Genomic DNA, 23072 nt, shown 5'->3' with positions numbered 1-23072 from the left:
GGGGGGTCCTTCCGCTCCGGGTCTTCCGCGGAAATTCGGCGGTGGGTCCTTCACTCACTCCGGGACTCGCCGCCGAAGTGCCCTGAAGACGCGGAGTGGAAGGACCCCTGCCGCTGAAGACCCCAGGCCCCCTGAATGCTCAGAGGGGGAGCACTGCTGCCTAGGGCAGCAAAAATCCTGGCGCCACTCCTGGCAAGGAGGGTTCTCTAAGAGCCTTGGATGATTTCTAATTATAACACTCTCCAACCTGGAATCCTCAAGGACATAAATAATGGCTCTGTTAATAGCCTTGCACTTATTAGTATAAAACTGCAGGAGTCTGAAGCCTCTATCAGCAGGAGTTTTCTAGACAAGGAGAAAAATATTCTACCCTTGAGGTGGCTGCAGGAATTCTAAATCCCATGGACTTGGAGGTGAAGTAATTGAATTAAGCATAAATGGGAGCCTTTTTGCTCTGCTGAATAAAATATCAGTGATCCAACAAAAACTCAGTTGTCTTCTCCACCGTGAAAGAAACCGGAGACCATGGGAAGAGGAAAGGTCTCTATGGAGACTGAAGTGTGGAAAGATAAATAAGAGACTTAAGATGGGCAGTTAAATTAGAAGAGAAAATACAAATGCTTCCTTTGAGTAACAGTTTGTGATTATAAATAGGGGAGGGGAAGCATCAGCATGGGAAAACATATCATGCAGAGAATCTTCATTTTATCTGAGGCTCAGTCCATCAGCTAAAACATGACATTGGATTAAAGGAAGTGATTTTGAATTTTAGACACAACTTTATCATAGCTTTTTAGGATAAGGAGGAAGGGGCAGAGCAGCAGGAGAGCTCCTAGGGGCTGTTCTCTCTGGGGAGAGAGGGTGGCTGAAAGCGTGAGGGGTTTTCCATATACGTCTGCTTTATTTTTAAACACCCACCAAGTCTTCCCTTGATCAGCACTTTCTGGCAGAAGAAGGAAGCGGAGGAGGAGTAAAGGGGGCTGCAGGAAGGAGGTCAAGGAGGATGGAAATTGGTGATCTTCCCAACCCTTAAATTAAAAATTCCAGCTTGAAACACAATCCTCTCATAGTGACACACAGGCATGGGGGGATGGGGGGGAGGGGGAGATTTATTACTTCAGCAGAACGGAAATTCTACCAAGAAAGAGTACAAGTCAATCTGTATTTGAATGTCAACAAGAGATCTGGAACTGTCTTTGTCATATTTCTCTCTCCTTTTCATGTATTAAAAAAAAATGCAGGGGAGGCTTTAAAAAAAAGGCCACTGAAGTCCCCTCATCTGACGTAGCCCTGACCCTTTATATTCCATTTATAGTCTGAGTGAGAATGACATCCCCCTTACTAGCAAACTGTCCAATCCAGCTGCATGTGTCGAGATTGTATTAGGCACTAAGTGAAATATATATATGACCTTTTAGTGTTTTACACATTGGGTCCTCCTCTAAGGCTCTGGGCTGTAGATCATCTTGACCACTGCTCCTTACCCAGGAATCACTTTGAAGGGTTTTTTGGGGTCCTTTACTTTTTAAACAAACAAAATGGCACCAAAGAAGGACGTTAAGAAAGCTGCACCAGCATCAGCACCAGCACCGGCACCAGCTCCTGCCCCAGCGCCTGCCCCAGAACCAACTAAACCCAAAGAACCAGTAATTGATCTGAAGAGTATCAAGGTAAATGGTTGAACTTGTGTGGTCACTGAAAGAGCTCCCAGAACACAAGCTGGAAAATTTAGCAGATCCCTGCAGTAAACATTTGCATTTGTTTGTGGGTGTGAGACAGCAGTGAAATGAATCAGTAACCTGAATGGATTTTCTGGTTTGTCTGGGGTTTTATTTATTTACATTGCTGGAGATATCTAAGGCATGGCACACATTTTAAAGCAAAAGCAAAGCCTGGCAAGCTCAAAAAAAAAAATGTAACCAAGTGACCAGTATAGCTGTTATCTTAACAACATCAGCCTGGCCCTGAGTCATTGTCTATTCAGTGGAGCTGCATGTAAGGAATTTTTAATGGAAAAAGACACACACACAATTAGATGCATGAAAACTAAATTAGTAAGACTAGAAACTCCACTCCTTCATTCCCGCCATTTCAAAGTGACTCATTACTTTGCAACTTTCACTCTGAACTCCTTTCCAAATTTTTGGAAGCAGCTGTTGTCTGTTTAGTCCTGAGTGCATTTATTTGACAGCTGCTTTGCTTATCCTCCAACTTTGGCAATTCCATCAATTTCCTTTTAGCTTTGCTACTACAAACATTGATACTATAGTAAAATGAGATCATGAGGTGAAAAACCTTTAAGAGAAATGTTTCAGTGTCTATATTTCTCATGTACATGTTTTTGTTCAGAATTTGCTAGTTGCTGCAAAGTGAAACTAACAAACAAGAAAAGCCTTTCAGAGCTTTTTCTAAGATTGCAGATTAATCTGAATTCATGTTTTCTTTGGCTTTTGCATGCTAATATTAAGATAAGTTGAATGTTGTTGATTTTTTACGTGACACTCTGAAGAGAACTGGCTGCAAGGAGGAATTCTGTATTTGGGAAAGGGGAGATGGAGAAGAGGAAGGAGATAGATCAACCTGTATCTCTGAGCAACATTATAAATAGTCATTCCCCACCTACCTGGGAAGCTTCTTGTCAGATTACCAATTTGGGAAACTCTACATAAGAAATCCTGCCTAATATGGAGAACTGAAGTGTAGGAGATACAGAAACAATTCTGAGAACCCTTCTCATTTTAGCCACAAAACCCCATAATGAATTCTGTTTAGGTTAACTCAACACATACAGCTTGGTGTTTCCCTGGCACTTGACTATTCAGACACTTTCAATGTGATGATCTATTTGTTTATTGAAATCGTTTAAGTTTTAATTTTCACAGCCTGACCTTAAATGTTAAGTCAATATTAAGTAATAAAAAAGTGCCATACCGGATAAAATAATACACACCTACTACATTCCTCAAAATATGGAGTCTGAGTTGATCAATGAAACAAAAATATTCAAAATGGTCATAATAGAGGATGAGAATACAGCCCCACCCTCTTTGGCAATATTTTCTAAAACTAGATTAAACCTTTCACTTTACAAACATTCAGTTATGAGGAGGAACATGGGATGGATTTTCTACTAAATTATTTAAGTTGGTTTGATGGTTGCATGTGTCCAGTTCATTAGGAGAAAATAGAATTTTCAACCCCAGTGATCTTAGCTAAACTATCTTTGCATAAATAGACAATAGTGTATTGCCATATAAAAAATGGAAGCTGCACTCTCAGGCACCACAGCAGTTCAGCATGATCCCGTTCTTTGCTCATACAGTTCTGTATTAACACTGGAGATAAATAGTTATTGGTAATGAAGCAACGGCTCTGCATTTTGTCTGATTGGTATTGGTAACATAGTATGGCTCATTCGTACTCGGCCTTGTTATGTTTTAGAATAAAAGAATTCTATCTTTCCTCCTTAATAAAACAATCCTGACTGCTTATAAAAAGACTCTCCTCCTTTTTAAAATAAAAATACTAATAAGGCAGCATGTATGAGGTATGTATGTATTATTATTCCCATTTTACAAATGTGGAAACTGAGTCAAAGATGTTAGGTGACTTTCATAAAGCCACTGAATGAATATGTGACAGAAATGGGAATGGATCTAAAGCATTTCTATGCCCCAATATTGTGCTCTGACCAATAGGCTCCACTCCTACAAGTGTCTCCCTCTTTTTCGTCCCCTCTAGCTAAGTACTTATGACTCCTATCACCAAAGTACTTCTCAGTCATTAGTGTATTTAACTTCTCAACAACCTCACAGAGGCAGGGAAATATTTCCCTATAACTGAGGCATAGGGAGCTTGACTTGCCCAGGGTGACAAGAAGTTTGTAGCAGAGACAGGAATTAAAAACAGGTCCTTTGAGTCAGTCTAGTGCCTTAATCACAAGAACATACTGCCTCCTTCTAGTTCAACGGGGAAATGTCAGGAAAAGTGTGGCACCCTTGTCCTTCAAGCTGCTTAGCTAAAAGAATACTTCTATAATTAAGAATTCCCACCTAGACTCTTAACAAGAGCTTATGAAAAACCTGAGCTTCCTACTTTATTGTAAAACTAAGCCCCAAACCAGGAGATACAGCCAAGAAGCAGAAGCTGGCAGATGTTTATTGCTTTAAAAATGCATCAGGTATAGTAAGTATTACTTTAAAATGACTTGGGACAAGATTTTCAAAATCTGACTAGTGACTTTGGGGCACCTTATCTGAGACCTCAAAGTGGCTTGGCTTTCAGAAAGTGCTGAGCACCCACCCTCTAAAAACCAGCCCCCTTTAAGATGTCCTAAACTGGACACCTAAAAATTAAAGCACCCCAAAATCCCTTTTGAAAATCTTGGCACATATTTCACCCCATTCCTTAACCTCAGCAGTCCTTTCATCTTACATTAACTTAAAGGCAAATATGTAGCAGCTCGTTTGAGCTGTCTGGCGCTGGTGCCAAATTTACTGCTTTCTAGCACCACCTATCGACTACAAAATTGATTAGCACTGATGCTGGTCTAATATGGGAATATTCCTTAAGCTCTGCCCCATTCTTGACTGATAGCAGGTTAGCATATGATGACCGACGGGAGAAAGATTGGGAAAAAATGGGGGAAGTAGGGTTCGGAAGATGAGGACATACTTTGTTCCAGCTCAGATGTCGGAGGTTCTATTTGTCCCCATGCAGAGAACAACAAATACTCAGGAGCCCAGTTTCCCAAAACCTTTCAATGATGGAGTTTTATTAGTTTTTTATTATTACTGAACTTATGATTTTATTTTCAGGTGTACAGGTTGATACAGCAAACATAATATGAATGTATACGCGAAGGCAAAGATACTGAGTGATGATGCATGCATATGAGAATGACAAGAGTGTGCACAAAAGGAACCAGTAGTGATTAAGGAAAAGAATGTCCCGTTTTAACATCAGCACCGCCCAGAGGATTCAGGGGGCCTGGGTCAAAGCAATTTCGGGGGCCCCTTCCATAAAAAAAAGTTGCAATACTATAGAATACTATATTCTTGTGGGGGCCCCTGCAGGGTCTGGGGCCTGGGACAAATTGACCCACTTGCCCCCCTCCCTCCCCCGGGCGGCCCTGTGTTTTGTCAATTCCATAAGAATACCAGTAACCTTGCAGTCATGGATGCGAGGACAGATATTCAATATTCAATTATTGCAGTGGAAGTAGAAGCTTAAATACTTTTGTGGATCTGGGCCTGGGTGAGTAGAGGTACTCTAGCTGACTCATGCTCTCTCTCTTAAGAGGAGAATATATGCCTTAAAACAAATACAACCAACCAGACTGCTTAAATACAAAGAGTAGGCTTCTGCTACATCAAATACTTTCTGTCCTAGCCATTCCAATGAAAACAAGGCTTGAATCGTGGTTTAAGATGTGCAGCATAACATTATGCTTTGCTTATATGTACACTGACTGGCATGGTATTACAGTCTTTGCAGTAGTGGTACTTAACTTACTAGAAAGGCATTTTGAGCTATCTAAAGTATAACAGGTGCCAGATAAAATCAAATTCTTGTCTTGCATATTATTACACTGCAAAAAAATGGAAAAACTGCACATATTGTAGCTAGTCCTCAGGAAAGTGCAGAATTGCCAACATGCTGTTTGATAAACCCACTGTGCCCAACTTGGCAACCCCCTCCTACCCAGGACAGATTTTGGCCCTCTCTGCAGGTAGGGGGAGTTCTATTTGTGCAGCCTCACCTTCACCTGCCTCATGACATTATCAGGACTGAAACCCCAGCCTGGAGAGCATTATTATACTGCACATCTTCAAATTTAAAAAAAAAAAAACTCATCCTAGGTAACTGGTTACTGCATGACGCATGAGAAAACCTGTTGCATGGATGTGAACTGTGAATTTATTTATATACATGACGCTTAAGATGGTATAAAGTGCTTCTCAAATTTTCTTTATCTCTTGTTGCATTCACTACTCAAGCAGGTCGTCTCTGAATGGACATTGCCAGGGGTATAACAAGAGAGGTAACTGCTAAATGCATTGACAGAAAGCATCTAGGATGGAGAACTTCAGTACATCAACCACTACGTGGTTAATATGATTGCAAATGCCAGTTGAGTGAGAGAGTGTACACTGCAGACTCACTGCCTTTGGTGCTGCAGATTAAGGAACTGGAATCTTAATAGCAGTGCAGGATTTCCTTTGCAACTACACCTCTACCCTGATATAACGCTGTCCTCAGGAGCCAAAAAATCTTACCGCATTATAGGTGAAACCGCATTATATCGAACTTGCTTTGATCTGCTGGAGTGCGCAGCCCCCCCCCCCCCCCCCCCGCCCCCCGGAGCACTGCTTTACCGCGTTATATCCGAATTCGTGTTATATAGGGTTGCGTTATATCAGGGTAGAGATGTAGTAGATTCTGCACTCTTTGTCCAAGTCCTCAGCAAAGACCTGATCCAATGCCCACTGAAGTCTCTGAAAAAAACTGCCGCTGACTCAATTGTATATCAGATCAAGCCATTAGTGCCTAGTACTACTTGCTGGGATGGGGGGGAGGGAGGCGGATGTTCAAAGGTGACTAAGCCACTTTTGAACTCCCCAATCCTATGCTAGCTCCACACCGAGCCAGTCCCCTGGTATAAATCTGACCACGGGGATGCTGCAGCATATAGGGACCACTGTGGGGCAGGGAAGACTCAACCATGCCCTTTCCCACACCCACACACCAGGTTATAACTGCTTTATACGCGCAGAGGATTCTCTATGCCAGCTTTAAGTCTGGTTTGTACTAGTAGCACTGCACAAAGCGGCCTTAATGCAGAGGATAACCTGGACATCAGAATCAAATAGATTCTGAAATCCTGTCATGTGAAAAACAAAGTTTACTGCTGGTGACGTGTTGACAGGAGCGGCGCCAGGGTTTTTGCCGCCCTGGGCGGGGGTCCTTCCACGCTCCTGGTCTTCGGGGCACTTCGGCAGCGGGTCCCAGAGCGCAGAAGGACCCCCTGCCGCAGAATTGCCGCTAAAGACCCGGAGCGCGGAAGGACCCCCCCCTCGCACAATTGCCGCCCCCCAAATCCTGGTGCCCTAGGCGACCACCTAGGTCGCCTAAATGGAAGCGCCGGCCCAGTGTGTTGAAGACAACCTAGTTTTGCCCAAACAAACGTTTATCTGACAATACTATTAGGAGGGGGGCCGAGTTCAACTCAGATTTTTCATAATTTCATCTGTGCAAGAAGCCTCTGGTAGGTGAAACCTGGCTTTACTTGTAGCAAATCTCTCATTCCCATGTTTGCTAACCTGAAAAACTGTTTGAAAAGTAGTTTGTGCCATGACGCACAATTTGCATACTTCAGTGGTGTTTAAAACAAGAGAACAGTACCAATTGTGAACTTCTGAAGACATCTATCACATTTTTTTGCCAGGAATAATGGAAATTAAGGCAAATTACACAAGGGGCTAAATTGTCCAAAACTCAAAATAGCCTGTTTTGCTGATAATAGCAATTAAAGCAAATCAGTAGTTTGAAACAGCTCCACTCACTGGAATATTACTGTAACACCCTTTGTGAGAGAAGCAAAAAGAATGAGCTGAGCGCACATAAGCTAGTTGAAGGAAGGTTACTTATTTAGCCCATGAGTAGTAAAGAAACAAGTAATCTGTAAGGAGATATGAAATAGCCACAGCTAGAAATTCTCCCTCAACTTCCCTGATGTTATATTTGGATCTTACGCTAGTTACCAAATAGCAACGTTCAACTATCTGGCTTATTATACAGGACAGCTGCTGGGGGAAGTGAAGATTTTAAAGATTTTCACATCCCAAATGGGGACAAAAAACAAAAATCTCAAAAGTTTCCACAAACTGAAAATCCACGAAAAAAATAAAAAGAGTTTTGTTTCAAATTTGACTTAAATTATATTAGCATCAGCTTACATTTTCAATTACAAAGCCATTTTGAATGGGAAAGTTGGAATTTTTCATTTTGAAAATGTCAAAACAAAACATTTCAGCTATTTTTTCAAAATTTTTACAAGTTAAGAAATATATCAAACGTGAACCTTCCCCATAAGAAGTTTCGGTTTCAACAAATCAGAATTTTCTGACACAATTTTTTTTTGTCAACAAATTCCCGACCAGCTCTATTACATAGTACTTTAATGTCAAGCAGCAATAGCTCAAGTAACCTTAATATACTAACATGATCACTGGGAGGCATATTAAAACAACTAATCCATTTGAGACTATCACTAGATGTCAACAGCATTGAATTTCCTACTCACATCCTCTAGATTTTCATGCAGTGCCAAATGCAATTAGAAAAGGGACACTTTTACAAATTAGCCCAAATGAATGCTACTTCCCTCCGGAAAGCTAATGGAATCTATGCAAAATGATACCATCAACACTGCAGCTGTACCACATTTCGCTTGCAGGCATTTTAGGACTGCAAATGAATTAATCAGTTAGCTTCATCCAAAAGTTGCTCCATAACTGCCAAGTATTATAATATGCAGTGTTGATGTAGCCGTGTTGGTATTGTAATGTATTACTGACTTAACATGAAAAGACTTTAAAAAATAAATTCATCTGTACTTAAGTCCATTAGATTTAAGGATGCATCTGACCTTTTATATTTATAGAGGCAATCCTGATGATATAATCAGATGCATTCATTTTTATTTCCTTCTTTTATTGTATTACCACGGACTTGTTATAAAACCAGAACCTTTGTTCTCTGGGCATTAATCTGCTCCTGATGTTTATTCCCCAAATAAAAGACAGAGAGCTAAATCCATTGGGGCTAATTCTGCTCTCCCTTGAACTGGTGATGAGAAGTAACTCCACTGAAGTCAACAGAGTTATGCCAGTTTGAATCCAGGGTAACTGCGAGGAGAATCAGAGCCTTGCTCTTTAGTGAGGCTACTGTGGGTTTAGTAAGGCTTGTAATCTTCTGTGTATCTGACAATTAAGTGCAGTGGAGGGGATAGTATTTGCAGATACACCAGTTAGTGTCAAACTTTATTGGTGATTGGTTATCATGCTACAGGGCATTAGCAGATTGCCAGCTGATGTCCAGTGAAATTCCCCCTGCCCCCCAATATATGGTGTTGAACAATTAATATATTCTGAGGGCTTTAGAACTTCCTCTGAGACATCCAGTATATGGTAGGCCATTGCCAGACACATGGCATTTTAAACTAAAATGATGGGCCGCCTATCAAATCCTGTTCTGGTGATTTCAATGTCTCCGAGTTTTATGAGTTTGTTTCTCCACACCTTAACACTCCTGGAATCAATGAAATCATGCTGGTGGAAAACCAATGTCACTGGTCTATACTAGAAAATTAGATTTCAGAGGTGTGAAATCCACACCTTTGAGCAGCATAGTTAAGCTGACCAAATTCCCCATGTAGACAGCGCTAAATTGACAGAAGAATTCTTCCATTGACCTAAGTACCACCTCTTAGGGAGATGGATTATCTATGCCATCGGGAAAACCCCTCCTGTCAGGGCAGGTAGCATCTACACTAAAGTGCTACAGCACTGCAGCGGCAGTGTCTCCAGTGTAGACCAGCCCATAATTTCTAGTGGCCTCAATCAGGGTTCCTTTGTGCTAGGCACCGTACATCAATATAACAAAGAGATGGATCCTGCCCCCAAAAGTGGGGGAAACACAGGAGTAGATGAACTCTCCACATACAAAGATCTTAGCCTCATCCCCCAGGACTTTTGACCTTGTGCAGGCATTTATACCTGTGCAAAGTAAAGTAGGTGCTTCCAAATCAAAAACGGTAGAGTTTCTCCCTCACTCTGCACTAATGTAAATGGCTTTGCACGGTAGCAGCCACGGGGCATTGGGTTCCCTGCTTTCATGCCAATAGTCATTTTTTATTCTTAGGAAGTCAGAAAAAAAGCAAACCCTGCAAATATGCTACTTAGTAGCCATTGTGCCTGTAGAGAATATCACAGACATTAGGCCTATTGCATTGATGTAGCTTATCTGTCCACCCCCCTTGGCCAGTTCAGGTTTGTTCCTACAGCACTTTGTCCAATCTGGATTTAAAATGATTTAAGTGGCTGGGCTCCCATTGTGCCTTGGGGAGGGTATTTCCCAATTGAACGGACCTCAGTGTTAGGACTTTCCTTTGCTCCTTTTCATGCACTGTAAAACCCCCACCCCCACCTCCTCTTTGGAACACTGCGCAGGTGGTTCCTAACCTTTTCTACGCTGCATCCCCCTTTGCACTCCACTCTCTCAATATGGGATCTAGTCGGGATCCCACATTGGAGTGGGCGATCACAAACCTCAGGTTGAGAACCCCTGACCTATACAGTGTCCTTCCCTTTTTTGGTGTTAAAATCCTTCATCTATATCTAGACAGTGATCTATTCACTTATTAATATTTTGAGTAAACTGACCACAATTCAGTTCCTTTGATCTTTCCATACATTGCAGTCCCTCCAGCCATTCATTATTTTTGTTGTTGTTTTCTGAATTTCCCTGCAATTTGAGTATCTTCCCATGGCTCCTGTGGTCATCGCATAGTCTGACAATACAGAAAGAGTCATTCATGAAAGTTCTGATCTATCAAAAGCCAGAGAACATTTTGCAAACCTTACCAAGCATCACTACAGAATTAGAAACAGGACCACAGAGCATGTTAAGTGAAGAGAAATAAACTAAAAAAAATCAATGTTTAATTTGTTTTAATATGTTCTTGCAATATTTTCACGCTAAAGGCCATATTCCATTGCCCTTCCCCACACAGAGTAGCATCTTACTCCTGGAGCAGTCCAATTAAAGTCAGGTGAACTGACCCTAGCATAAGGCAATACTCACTATAAGTGAAGATATCAGTATCTGTCTCTAAATCAAAAATATTCCTTAGTTAATTTTAATCTAGAATCTGTAACAATATGGGGAACGTCTCTGGCATACCAATATTTCCCCTTCTGAGCCAAAGCCTACTGAAGTCAGTGAGAGTCTGTTCATTGACTTGAAGGGGCTTTGGATCGGGCCCTATTCCACACATATATCAACCCATGCCATTCAGCAGCAGCCTTCAGAGCCCATCAAAGCCAATCTGGTAGTCAGTTCCGTAAGATAACTCCCTTATACCTCCATTGATCTGATTGCAGGATCAATGGTTCCATGTGCATCCATCCCCTCTCCACATCACTCCCAGCCTCTGGAAGTAGAATGGATTGAAAATAAAATGTAATACGAAAATTTATGTCCAAAACTATTTTAGTTTTCATCAAAAATATTTTAGGGTGGAGTTTTTTAAGCCAGCTGTAGGTCAGGTCAGAAAAAGCAATAATGTTTTCATTAATATTTTCACTGAAAAAACACTCCATGTTTTCCCAGGGCAAAAATCTTTTCAGTGGAACATTTTCCAGCCAACTCTGCTAGGCAGTGAAGGGCTAAGATTGGAACTGAAATTTACATGCCATACGTGGCAACACACTGCATTGAGAGTAGCTGAGGTAACCCGCTGAGTAATATTTAGGGGTTGTAATAATCTTTTAAAAGTTCCCATTCTTCCCCACCCTGCCCCATCCGCATTAACTAATCAGAATCTACAGCTAAGCTCTGTTCACAGCTTTCTCGCTTCTTCTGCCATATCCTCAGCCGGTGTGAATCAGTGTAGCTCCACCTCAGAGATACGCCAGTTTACATCCGCTGGGGATCTGACAGCATCTCAGTGCATCAGAAAACTGTGCTAAGCTAAACAAGAGCATCCGCCCAGTGTACAAGGGCAATCCAACCTCCACACTTAGGATTCACAGAGCTGATTGGCCACGGGAAGATCATGCAAATGAGTTCCCCACAATCCAAACACTACTACTATCTATCGTGAGTATGTCTCTGCCCCCCGACCCCACTGATATAAAATAAATAAATAATATACCATAATAATTCATAGTAATTGAGTATGTGTGTAGCACTTCTCATGTTCAGGAAACTTTTCAGACACAAAGTCACACTCATCATTAATGTAACTAATTAACTCCCTGGTGAAAAAAGGCAAATACCTTTACCACATTTTATAGGTGGAGAAGCAGCGGCACAGAAAGCTCAATGGACCTGCTCAGCGCCATACAGCAGGTTAGAGTGAGAGCCAGGATTTGAATTTAGATCATCAGGTCCCATTTGTCCCATAACTTTACCCACAGGACCTCCCATGAGGTGAAGGGAGAGCTTCAGAGCTAAATTTCCCTGTCTTTTTAGGGCACCTCAAACTTTCAGTTTGGAGGTATAGGCTAGTTTTCCCTCTGGTTATGGAGACAGTCACAAGGGTGACTAGACCGGTGCCACTTACCACCCCTTCCCAGTACACATCTAGGACTGCGCCACTGGCTAGCCTGCCATGAGGTCCTCTCCTCTCCTGTCCATTCTCCATCCCACCATTAACAAGCACTCCACTGGTTTCCAAAAATCTTCTTACTCAGACCCTCATCCCCATCACTGGAAAAAGTGTGTTAATTCCCCCTGCATACAACAAAACCTTCCCGAGCTCCCCTCACTCCCATCAGCAGAAGACCCTCTCCCCTTTCCCCACAAGGGAACTATACAATTTGCTTTCTGGTGTTCCTCCTAATAGATGGAGGGATTCCTGCCCCCACTCAGTGGGGGAGACTCAAACCCATCATTGCTGCTGTGGGTGGGTGGAATCTCATCAGGTTGATTTTTCCCCCTTGCCTTTTCTTTCCTCACACTCTCAAGCATCATTTTCCACACACAACCGAAGACATTGGGGGAACCTTCGGCCTGATGTCACCTTTATCTAGCTTTGAAATAAAACTATCAGTCGGGAAATATCATTTTCGGGGTTTAGGGTTACATAATCCCTTAATGTTTTCTTCATGGCCAACAGATACAACGAGCCAGAGAAAAATGAACCATCTAGTCTTCCCATTCCCTCCACATTAGTGGGTCAGGCAACATACTATATACATCCATCACATCCTGTAATGTCATTAGGAAGGAGTTAGTGCAGCCATGCAAGCCCCAACCTGGCTTCACTCGTGCATAAAGAAGAAGTCCTGTAGAACAGTGCTTCTCAAAGTCGGGCCGCCGCTTGTTCAGGGAAAGCCCCTGGCAGGCCGGGCCGGTTTGTTTACCTGCCGTGTCCGCAAGTTCAACCGATTGTGGCTCCCACTGGCCACGGTTCACCGTCCCAGGCCAATGGGGGCTGCGGGAAGGGCGGCCAGCACATCCCTCGGCCTGCGCTGCATCCCGCAGCCCCCATTGGCCTGGGACGGTGAACCGTGGCCAGTGGGATCCGCGATCGGCCGAATCTGCGGATGCGGCAGGTAAACAAATCGGCCCGGACCGCCAGGGGCTTTCCCTGAACAAGTGGCGGATCGGCTTTGAGAAGCACTGCTGTAGAATACAGACCTCAACAGAAGCAGAGACTGGGAAATCTGTAGTGCCTTAAAAACAAATTACCCATTGGCATGCAAACAATTAACTTCAATTACAGCCTCAGCAATAGAGAAGGTCCAAACATTCTCATCGTTTTTCCATTAAAAATGTTTATCGAGATACTGGGCTCAGTAGGTCAAGTCAACCTTTCAAGGGAAGACGGGGTGGATCAGCTAGCCATTCAGAATCAACATTTACATTGTTAAAGTCAGAACTAAATCAATAATAGTCCTACAGACCAGTCCTCTTTTCACATCATAATGGCCACCTGCAGCACCACGCTGGCATAAGAAAGGCCTGATCCAAAGCCAGTTCAAGTCAATAGGAGTCTTTCTATTGATTTCAATGGGCTTTGGAACAGGCACCAAGTCTGCTGGCTGGAAAACCTCAGCCAGTTCAAGTACCCACAGCTTCCTGGGAGGTCAAGAATCCGTACATGAAAATGTAAAACCAGCCAGATGGACAAACACAGAGCTCCTCCCTCTCTGTGGCTGACTTTATAGCCTGTGGAACAAATAGGAGCGCCTCAGAAAGAGGAGCCCCAAGTAGGTTGAGAAGGAATATTCCTTCTTTACATTACAGCTCTAGAAAGTGCTGACAAGAGTCAATCCTCACTGAATCTTGTCACTCCCTGCCCCTTTTTGCCACCTAAAAATAGCCCCAGTAAAATGCCTGTCAAGAAATGGATCTATCCCTTTGCCCTAAGAAAGCTAAAGAACTCTACAAGGGGAGTGGCCGCTTCATTCTGACACTCGAGCTGGTTGTGATGTCACACCCTTCACATATATAAGAAGAAGAAAAGGGAGGGAGGAAGGACCACTCTCTCAGGGACTCAAGAAGCCCTCGGCCAATTCCTCCAGCCCGTCTGCTCTTCTTCTTTTCCAACCATCTCAATCATGGTGGGTCCGCAGGAAAGATAATTCTTAATAGTGAGCCAATCATTTTAATCGGTGTATCTAGCTTCTAGTTTGGGTTAGTCATAGGAGGAAAGAAGGCCTGAAAAAGTGTTTAGTTTGAGGCAGGGAGCCAAGCAAGCAGGAACCTCTAAAGTTTTATTTTGGCCTTGGGGGAAAAATGAAGCTTAATGGATTTTGCTAGGCTGTCCAGTTGGTCTCGTCTCTTACACTAGTTAATGGTAACAGTGTAGTTCCTATAACTTTACACTGAATAGATACTATTGCAGTATTCTATGCTAATTTTTTTGTATATGATGCACTCTGATGTGGTTGCAAAGGAACCATATAATAAATTATTACCTTAGGAACAAAGTGCTGATAAACAACTAATTTAAAAACAAAGAGGCTTTAATGTATAGGTTTATTTGTTATCCTAATGTTGAGCTGCTGGTTAAGCAATGATACGTCAAATGATCTTAATGTTGTGTGTCTGTAGTAAAATGATAAATGGCCTGGAAGTACATTAACAACTTCTCTGTTTGTTAAGAGACACTTGATTCATTGCTTAAGCTGCAGCCCTGGTTTTGCCCTAGATATACATTTCAACAGAATCTTTAAATAGTCTTATGATGCTTTAAAAAAAAAAAAAAAAAACCAAGCAGACACTTGCTAATATGACTTGTCATGGGCTAATTACATTCAGCAGGACAGGGATGCTAGAACTCTCATCTACCTTGTGCTATTTTCTTTCTTCTGTCAATGCATTTTCAACAGTACTAGTTCTCTTTTTCTCTCTCTCTTTTTTCCCTCCCAACTGCAGTCCTTCAGTGCTGACCAGGTTGCCGGTAAGTGGAACAGGAATTTAACTGCCATAGTACTGAGGTAATAGACTACCAAATACTAGATGTACCCTAGTCTAACCACAACTTTCTCCATTGCTAGCCCTGTTGGTATTCAAGCTACTCCTGAGAATTGGACAAACAAGCTCATTTTTCTGCCCCTTTGAAAGATGATTCATGGAGGTAGTTGGCTGCTTTAAAATCCAACAGGTCCCCCGCCCCCTTTTTTTAAAAGCTATTTTTGTGATTGATTTCTTTCCAACAGATCGAGTTCTCCAGGGAGCAGCAGGATGGTAAGTCACAAGACAGCCAATAATATACCTGCACATGCATTCTGATAAAGTTTAACCTTAAGGAAGACAGGAGGCCAGATCTTCAGCTGATATAAATCAGTATAGCACCACTGATGACACAGGAGTCATTCTGACTTCTACCAGCTAAGGATCTGACCCTAGATTTCCAGGTCACTTATTTGAATGCTTACATTCTGCCTAATCCGCCAGGTACACAGACCCAAGAGGACCTCTCATATTGCCAGCTGTACCTGGTACATCTTCTTCAAAGTGTGTCACTGATGTGTCAAATGGATGCTGAGAAGCAGTTTTTAATCATAAGGAACTAGGCTGACACCAGGAGAGGGGGAAAGCGAAGCTGAATTAACTTAGCTGCAGTTACACGGGGATGTTATTTACATTAATGGAAGATTAAAAAGCCCTATGAAATACCTGCTTGTCACTCTTGGCTGGGAGATACGGGGCGGGGGAGGGGAAGAGAGCTATACTGCTGTAAATACACTTATGAAGCGTGGAAATAGTTAGCAAATTACTCACGTATACTGGTGCGTATAATTGGATGTATTGCTGTCCTATGCTTGCTGCTGTATTTCCTGCTTCTATATCAGTAGCTAGCAAGGTAGAGGATTATTCAATTAAACCTGTAGTCTTCCTAAACAGGTCTGGCTCAAATAGGGTAACCAGACAGCAAGTGTGAAAAATCGGGACACGGGGCGGGGTGGGGTAATAGGAGCCTATATAAGAAAAAAAACCCAAAATTGGGACTGTCCCTATAAAATCGGGACATCTGGTCACCCTAGGCTCAAATCCTGAAGTTTTAGAAATTCCCCTTTGAAGAGCCTAAAATCTGATCCAGGGGTGTTTTTTAAATATCCTAATGGATACATTTTGGTTATGTTACATAATATAATGTAGGCTAACAGCAGCAAAAACCCAGTCCGGAATGAATTTGATCCCTGCTGTGACTAGCTTCTGTTTTGAGGAGAGGTACAAAGGACCAACTAGAAATCAAAAGTCACAGAAAGTGAAAATTCATCAGAGCTTTCAGCTAAAAAGACTGACCTAAATCATGAAGTCTCAGTCTGAACTTCCAGGGTCTGATTCCACTCTCAGTTACTCTCATTTAACTCTGGTTTTACCATCAAAGTCAACTGAGTGACACCAGCGTGAGATCAGAGCTAGGCTCCTTGGTTCCAAACACTCCTGATCATTAAGTGGGTTGATTTGGACTCGTCTCTAATTATAACTAGGGAATTTTCACAAAGGGGTTGGGAATGGTTATGGAAAAAATCACGTCAACTAGAATGCGTGTGTATAACAAAGCAGCAGCTTTTCCAGCCTCCATCCTGCTATTTCAAAGGAGCCAGCTGTTGCAAAGTTGTGATGACTGATCCAAGTAATGGAGCAATTAAAGGCGACTTGAGAAACAGAAGAACTCACTTGGAATACATTAACCCTACCCATTACAACTATTCAGAGATGTTACAGAATCAGCATCTGAGCAGAACACTGTTCAGGGCCAGATTTTGGACATGCTTACACCAGTATAAATCAGGACTGGCTCCATAGAATTCAATGGAGGAACACTGGGGGGAGGAGGGGAAGTCTCAGTGAGTGATTATAATTGGGTCTCTTCACTGAACTGGGAAGCTGCATCAATGAATGAATATTAAATCCTTTTTACATTTAAAAAAAAATCATCAAGAGAGGAAAAAAATTGGTCTTGGAACACTCTGTGTTCTTGCTAAAGGCAAAAAAAGTGTCACGTTTTAAACTTAGCTCTGGATAAATATCTTTAACACACAAGATGAAGGACCAGATCAGCTGGCATAAATCGGTCAAGTTCCATTGACTTCCACCTCTCAGAAACAGCCAATATAAAGTCTGTAGATTGCAAGATGCTGTTTTGTATAACTCTAAAAGGCCCAAATTGTATAGCCTGCTGTATAAGGGGAGTAAGGGGAGAGGGCTAGCAGCAATGTGTTGTAGGTCTCAACACATCCGACAGTAAGGGGATTAATTCCAGACGTGTTATATTACAGTCTAGCAGAACCACATACTGCATCAGCAGTTTTACTGGGTGGCAAGACTCCTCCAGACAGACTGTATATGGAGCTAGCACCAAAATACATCAGTTTCACGTGTCCCCGAGAAAGATGAATGAAGACATAATTTGGCACTTGGCTTATTGACCTAAGTCTGTCCCAAGGCAGAAAGGACAGCCACCTACATACACAGTACAATTGATGCCTTCCTCCAAAATGTGTTTTCAAAATGAATAAGCTGCTGTAGTGAAATACACAATTAGTCCACATTGCACTTAACACACAGGATGGTCAAACTTTTGGCTGTTAAACTACAGTAGATCTATAGCATAGACGATGCGTTCTTGACAGAACAATTGAGATGGATCTTTAGCTAAGTTCTTTATTACAATGCTATTAAAGTACACCATAAAGATTATTAAAGCAGAGCATAGCAGTTGAATATGAAGATGAGAATTCTGTGAACAGGATTTTTCACATTAATTTTTAACGGAAAAAGTGTTGGTGTTCCAAGATCTCAACTGGCAATTGGAAAACAAATGGACATCTGTCATCTCGGGGCAGATTTGATTCAGTCAGAATGTACTGGCATGAAAAACTGTACAAGGGCTGCCAAAGAAAGAAAGAAAGACTCCTTGGGTATCTGTTATATGGGAATGACCCACCCAGGATGGGTGCGATAGAATATGAAATGACAGATGTGGAGAGACATTTCATAGCAATACAACATTGTGAGAGAAGGCAAGGGGTAAATTTCAGATGTGTCAGATTTCATGTTAACAGCCATACTGCTGAATCACAGCCTGTGTTCTTCAAAGCAGGCAGAGCTCTTGTACTGCAAGGAGCTTTTGCAAAAGGTTTTCATCCCTTTGGTGAAATAAAATCTAATAGATTATTCAATAACTTTTTACCTTCTACTGATTGGCTATGTTAAGAAACTTGTTCATGAATGGAGACACTTATAGCCAGCTTATCTTCCTTGGCACTTAAGGTAACCACATGGGGCAATTACAAAACTACTGTTGACTATTAGAACCAGGAAAGAGATGAAGGGTGGACAGAAGGTTAAAAATAGTGATACTAAAATGTCATAGGATGTAAAGTTTTGCTTGAGACCATGGACCAAAGTCTCTGCGGCCTAACTCCATTGACTTCAGTGGTGTTACACTAGCAGAGAATCTGGCCCCATGTCTTGGTCAATACTGGCTAGTTAATACTGAGCTACCCATCTCATCTAACCCTCTCATTTTCTCCTTGCAGACTACAAGGATGCTTTCCTCCTCTTTGACAGGACAGGTGAAGGCAAGATCGTCTTAAGCCAGGTTGGTGACATCATCCGTGCTCTGGGACAGAACCCTACAAATGGTGAGATCAAGAAGATCCTGGGCAACCCCAGCAAGGAAGGTAACTATCCTACAGTCTGTAGGCGCCTAATGAGGAAATGCCATCCCCACCCAGTTAGGAAATGCCACTGGTCACAATGGTTGGGGGTGGCAGCTGTCATTCTGCTAGTTGGGTAAAAAAACCTCTTCACCAGAAAAACTTGAATTTTTCCTAGATCTGTTTGAGGAGGAAGGTAGGGAGTAGATTTACAGAGGGGGGTGGGGTGGGATTTAGGCTTTGAGGAGAATCCATTTTTGATCATTTGGATACCAGGTTACAGTAGGTGTAACCCACTGGTGAGTATGTGTTCCAGGCCCCACTCTCTGTCCGAACACAAGAGTACAGGAGTCTGTTACAGCACCAGCTACAGAGCTTTACCTCAAGCTTTACCTCATGCTTTGAGCTTTGGTGGTTCTCCAATTCAGTGCCTGTGTGTCGGCCAAGATGGAGGCCCTCACACGGGCATAGGGCTAGATCCCCAGCATAACCCCGCTGATTTCAGTGGTTGACTTACACCAGCTGAGGAGATGGCCTGTAGAGTTTAACATGGAAATGGTAAGTCTTATTTTAACCAGCACTCAGTGAAATGGCACATTTCTTTTGTTAGGCATCTCTGTTGGCATTGCTCACCTCACAAAGATAAAGGCAGCAGTGAATATGAAAGGCCATCTCTACTTATTAATAGCCTGGCTTAAGGTATCATTTAGGTTACATTGAATCTCAGAGTGGTTTTAAATTACTTTAGCAATAAAAGATATTGACTTATAGTGAAATAGTAGAACAGTTTCTATTACACTGCTGTATTCATATGCTCAAAACTCTTGGCTATACAGCCATCCGCCATGTTTCACCTGCGTCCACATGTTTTAAAGTTTGGGCAAAAATCTCTATATTACAGCTATGCTTTAATTAAAAACCACTTGATGTGGGCCTCACTGAGGACTAGTGCTTCTGCTTGGTTTGAAAAGAGATTGGGTTTAATTTTCTAATGTTGTGAGAAATTTAAAATGACGTATTGAGCATAAACTTAAGCAGATGTGCTGTGTAGCTGCATGTTCATAAGACTTTTTGAAATTAACAAGCTCTGGTAGCAAAGCCGGCAGAGTCTGTAATATGGGCAAACTGAACTCTTCCAGATCGACAAAAAGAAAACAAATCTTAGCTCTGATCCTGAAGAGACTTAAGTATGTGACTAACTTGAAATTAACGGGACTACTCCTAAATGTAAAGTTAGACACATGCTTGTGTCTTTGCAGAATTGGGGCCTTTGACATTAGATGCAAAATGACTAGCAATAATGTTATAATAAGGTTAGCTTACTCCAGCTACACTAATTTGGACTCATTGCACATGTAATACATGGAATCTGTTCTCTTATTAAATGTCAGCTTTCATTTTATACCATAATACACACAGGATTTTCAAGGTGAAGAAGAGGGGAAAACTAAGGTCGCTGGAGCATCCTTTACTCGTGGAATTTCCTGATTGAGACACTAATCTCACAATGAACTCTGTGCTGACAACTCTGCCTCAAGCCCCACTGTAGGCCCAGAGGATATGCCGAAGCAGAGCAGTTTGCAAGATTGGGGTCTAAATGCTTAGCGCAGCACCATTTGGAAATCATTACAGTTGCTGCTTTGCGCCCTTTCTATTTTTAATTCCATTTAGCCCTTGACTATGTAACCACACTCCAAGCACACTAGACCTTGGGCTACAAATATAAAAATTATCAACCAACCCAACCAAAAGCACCAATCCATTCTTTCAATTATACTTAATATGTAAGCATTCTGCAAAAGTGAGTGGTGTTTTCTCCCCTTGTGCATATTGAGAAACTTAAGCACAGAGGAGGTGATTCTGTGCTGTGCCCCTAAGAAGGGCACCGTAGAACTCACAGGCCAAGGCAGGGTTGGGGTATAAAGTGGCTTTAAGCCACCTTTGCGCCCTCCCAGTTTTGGGCTGATCTGGGGACTGGAGAGGCCTCTGGCATAATTTAGACAACCCTGGGGGCCTGTGTAAGTTACAGCTGCCCTATCAATTGCAGCGCTGCCCAGAATCTCCACAGTACTGTACTGTGTCCTGCAGCCCTGCTTCCAGAACACTCTTCCTGCCCACGCCAAAATCCACCACTGGCTGGAAATCTTCCATTCCAAAAGAATAATACCTTTAAAAAAGTGAAAAGAAGGGTGGAACAGTGGTCTTAACAAACACCAGACTGTAACCTTAACTGGAACTTCGATGATAGTGACAACTAGAATCCATATGGCAGTGGGATTGTTAAAGGCATGGGGAAAGAAACAGGATTAAAGACGATAGAGGGAATGCAGAAAGAAGGGATGCTTGAGATGGGAGGGCCGTTCTTATTCCAGCATGGGTATTCAGGAGAATTCTATAGAACGGCTCTGTCTCCAGTAGTGTTATAACTAACACTTTCTTTCCAGAGATGAATGCCAAGAAAATTACATTTGAAGAATTCCTGCCCATGATGCAGGCAGCTGCCAACAACAAGGAACAGGGTACCTTTGAAGACTTTGTTGAAGGTCTGCGTGTGTTTGACAAGGAGGGCAATGGTACAGTCATGGGTGCTGAACTCCGTCATGTACTGGCTACTCTGGGTAAGGGATTTTCATTTCAGCGAGGGACTCAGAAAAGCTAGCATTGTTTGTAGGGCACAAGACAGAGAGGGAAGGGGTGTTACAATCAGTGCTGAGACAGGCATAGGACTACAAAGTGAGACTAGCGAGTATTCTACAGTAAATGGTAGCATAAAAGGATAGAAGATTAACAACCCAGTCTAGAGTCTAAGGCAAAAATATTTTTACTATTTCTAGGCTCAGTCTAAGAGATTTAAAAAAAAAAAAAAAAAAAAAAAAAAAAAAAGGACATGAGACAATGCTGTAGATTTCAGGGACAAAATTATTTGGCCAATGGCAGAAGCTTCCACGTCTTATTGGATAGTGAGTACAATCTTTTTGAGTGTGTGGATGGAGACCTTACAAGGAAAGGTGAACCACAACTGAAACAACAAAAACAAAAAACATTTTTGAGGATAGAAGGAACTCATGATAACTGAGCAAGAGAGCAAAGAGGATGCATGGATGCAAGTTTAACATGATTTATGAGAGTCTATGGAATGTGGAAACAAACCCAATTCTGTCTGTGCTTCAGGGGAGAAGATGACAGAGGAAGAAGTAGAAGAACTACTAAAAGGACAGGAAGACTCTAATGGCTGCATCAACTATGAGGGTAGGTATTAACAGTCAATAACTTCAGCACTCTCTTCTTCTATACATTTGGTACTTCTTTCAGAAAGTTTCATAACTGATTGTTTTTAATGGTGAAATCCTTTTAGCCAATAATCAGTGAGTCAATGAGCCTTCTAGATACATCAGTTAGACAAGGTACAATGAAAAGGATTACTCCAAAAGACAGCTTGTTAGCAGTGATTGCTAAACGGTTGCACTCAACATGCTCAGCCAGAAATCAGGATATGAAAATAAAGGGCTAAAATTCAACAACGACATAAATTGCTTCTGTTTGGGCCAAGACTAAACTTGGCCCAGAGTCTCTTATTTACTTTGGAAGAGTTCTGACTGCAAGTACAGTTAACCAAAGCCAATGCTTCAAGGCAACTCTTGATTTGGAACTTATTCAGCTGTGTCACGGTGTAGTGGGAGGGGAGTTTGACTTGCACAGCATTGAAGACTAAGATAATTGTATTACAATCGATCAACAGCTCAATCTGATTAGTACTAAATTTTATCTTAAAAGAAACGGAGCATTAGTGCCTTGCACTCCTCGAAACTGTTTAATCTGTGAAATACCTTTAAAATAACACTCCCCCACCCCACTAACTCTTTATCAAATCTGCATTATTCCACAGCATTTGTAAAACACATCATGTCTCTTTAAATGGATTTCACAAAATATAATACGGTATGTCCCTCTGATTTGCATGTTTTACCTTCTCTCCCTTAAGCGCTTTGTTTAGTGGCTTTCCATCTGCATGCAGCCAGCAGTAATGGATAGTGGTTCCCAAGTGATGATAACTATCAGTCTCCTACTATACAAATAAGGGGAGGGAGTGTTGTCAGAATTCTCTGGTTCGTCTCAGCTCTACTACTGACTTGTGGTATGACCATGGGCAAGTCCCCTAACCTC

The 23072-nt window shown here is 42.1% G+C and overlaps 1 protein-coding gene across 2 annotated transcripts; it reads left to right on the top strand.

Moving 5' to 3' along the window:
* Nucleotides 1–301: 301 nt before the first annotated feature.
* MYL1 (myosin light chain 1) lies at nucleotides 302–22847 on the top strand. Of its 2 annotated transcripts, none has more exons than XM_005279686.4 (6): nucleotides 302–1670; nucleotides 15456–15483; nucleotides 18789–18932; nucleotides 21353–21526; nucleotides 22080–22157; nucleotides 22795–22847. In XM_005279686.4, the coding sequence occupies exons 1-6, from the start codon at nucleotides 1539–1541 to the stop codon at nucleotides 22821–22823; spliced, it is 585 nt and encodes a 194-aa protein (XP_005279743.1). In that variant the 5' UTR covers nucleotides 302–1538; the 3' UTR covers nucleotides 22824–22847. The 2 variants fall into 2 exon arrangements, with proteins under 2 accessions (XP_005279743.1, XP_023965022.1); XM_024109254.3 differs by lacking the exons at nucleotides 302–1670; nucleotides 15456–15483 and adding exons at nucleotides 13984–14354; nucleotides 15172–15196.
* The last annotated feature ends 225 nt before the right edge of the window (nucleotides 22848–23072 follow it).

Source organism: Chrysemys picta, chromosome 11 (genome assembly GCF_011386835.1).
Source record: "Chrysemys picta bellii isolate R12L10 chromosome 11, ASM1138683v2, whole genome shotgun sequence".
NCBI lineage: Eukaryota > Metazoa > Chordata > Testudines > Emydidae > Chrysemys > Chrysemys picta.
The sequence above is the reverse complement of the archived record's forward strand: the minus strand, read 5'-3'. Positions and strand labels throughout refer to the sequence as shown.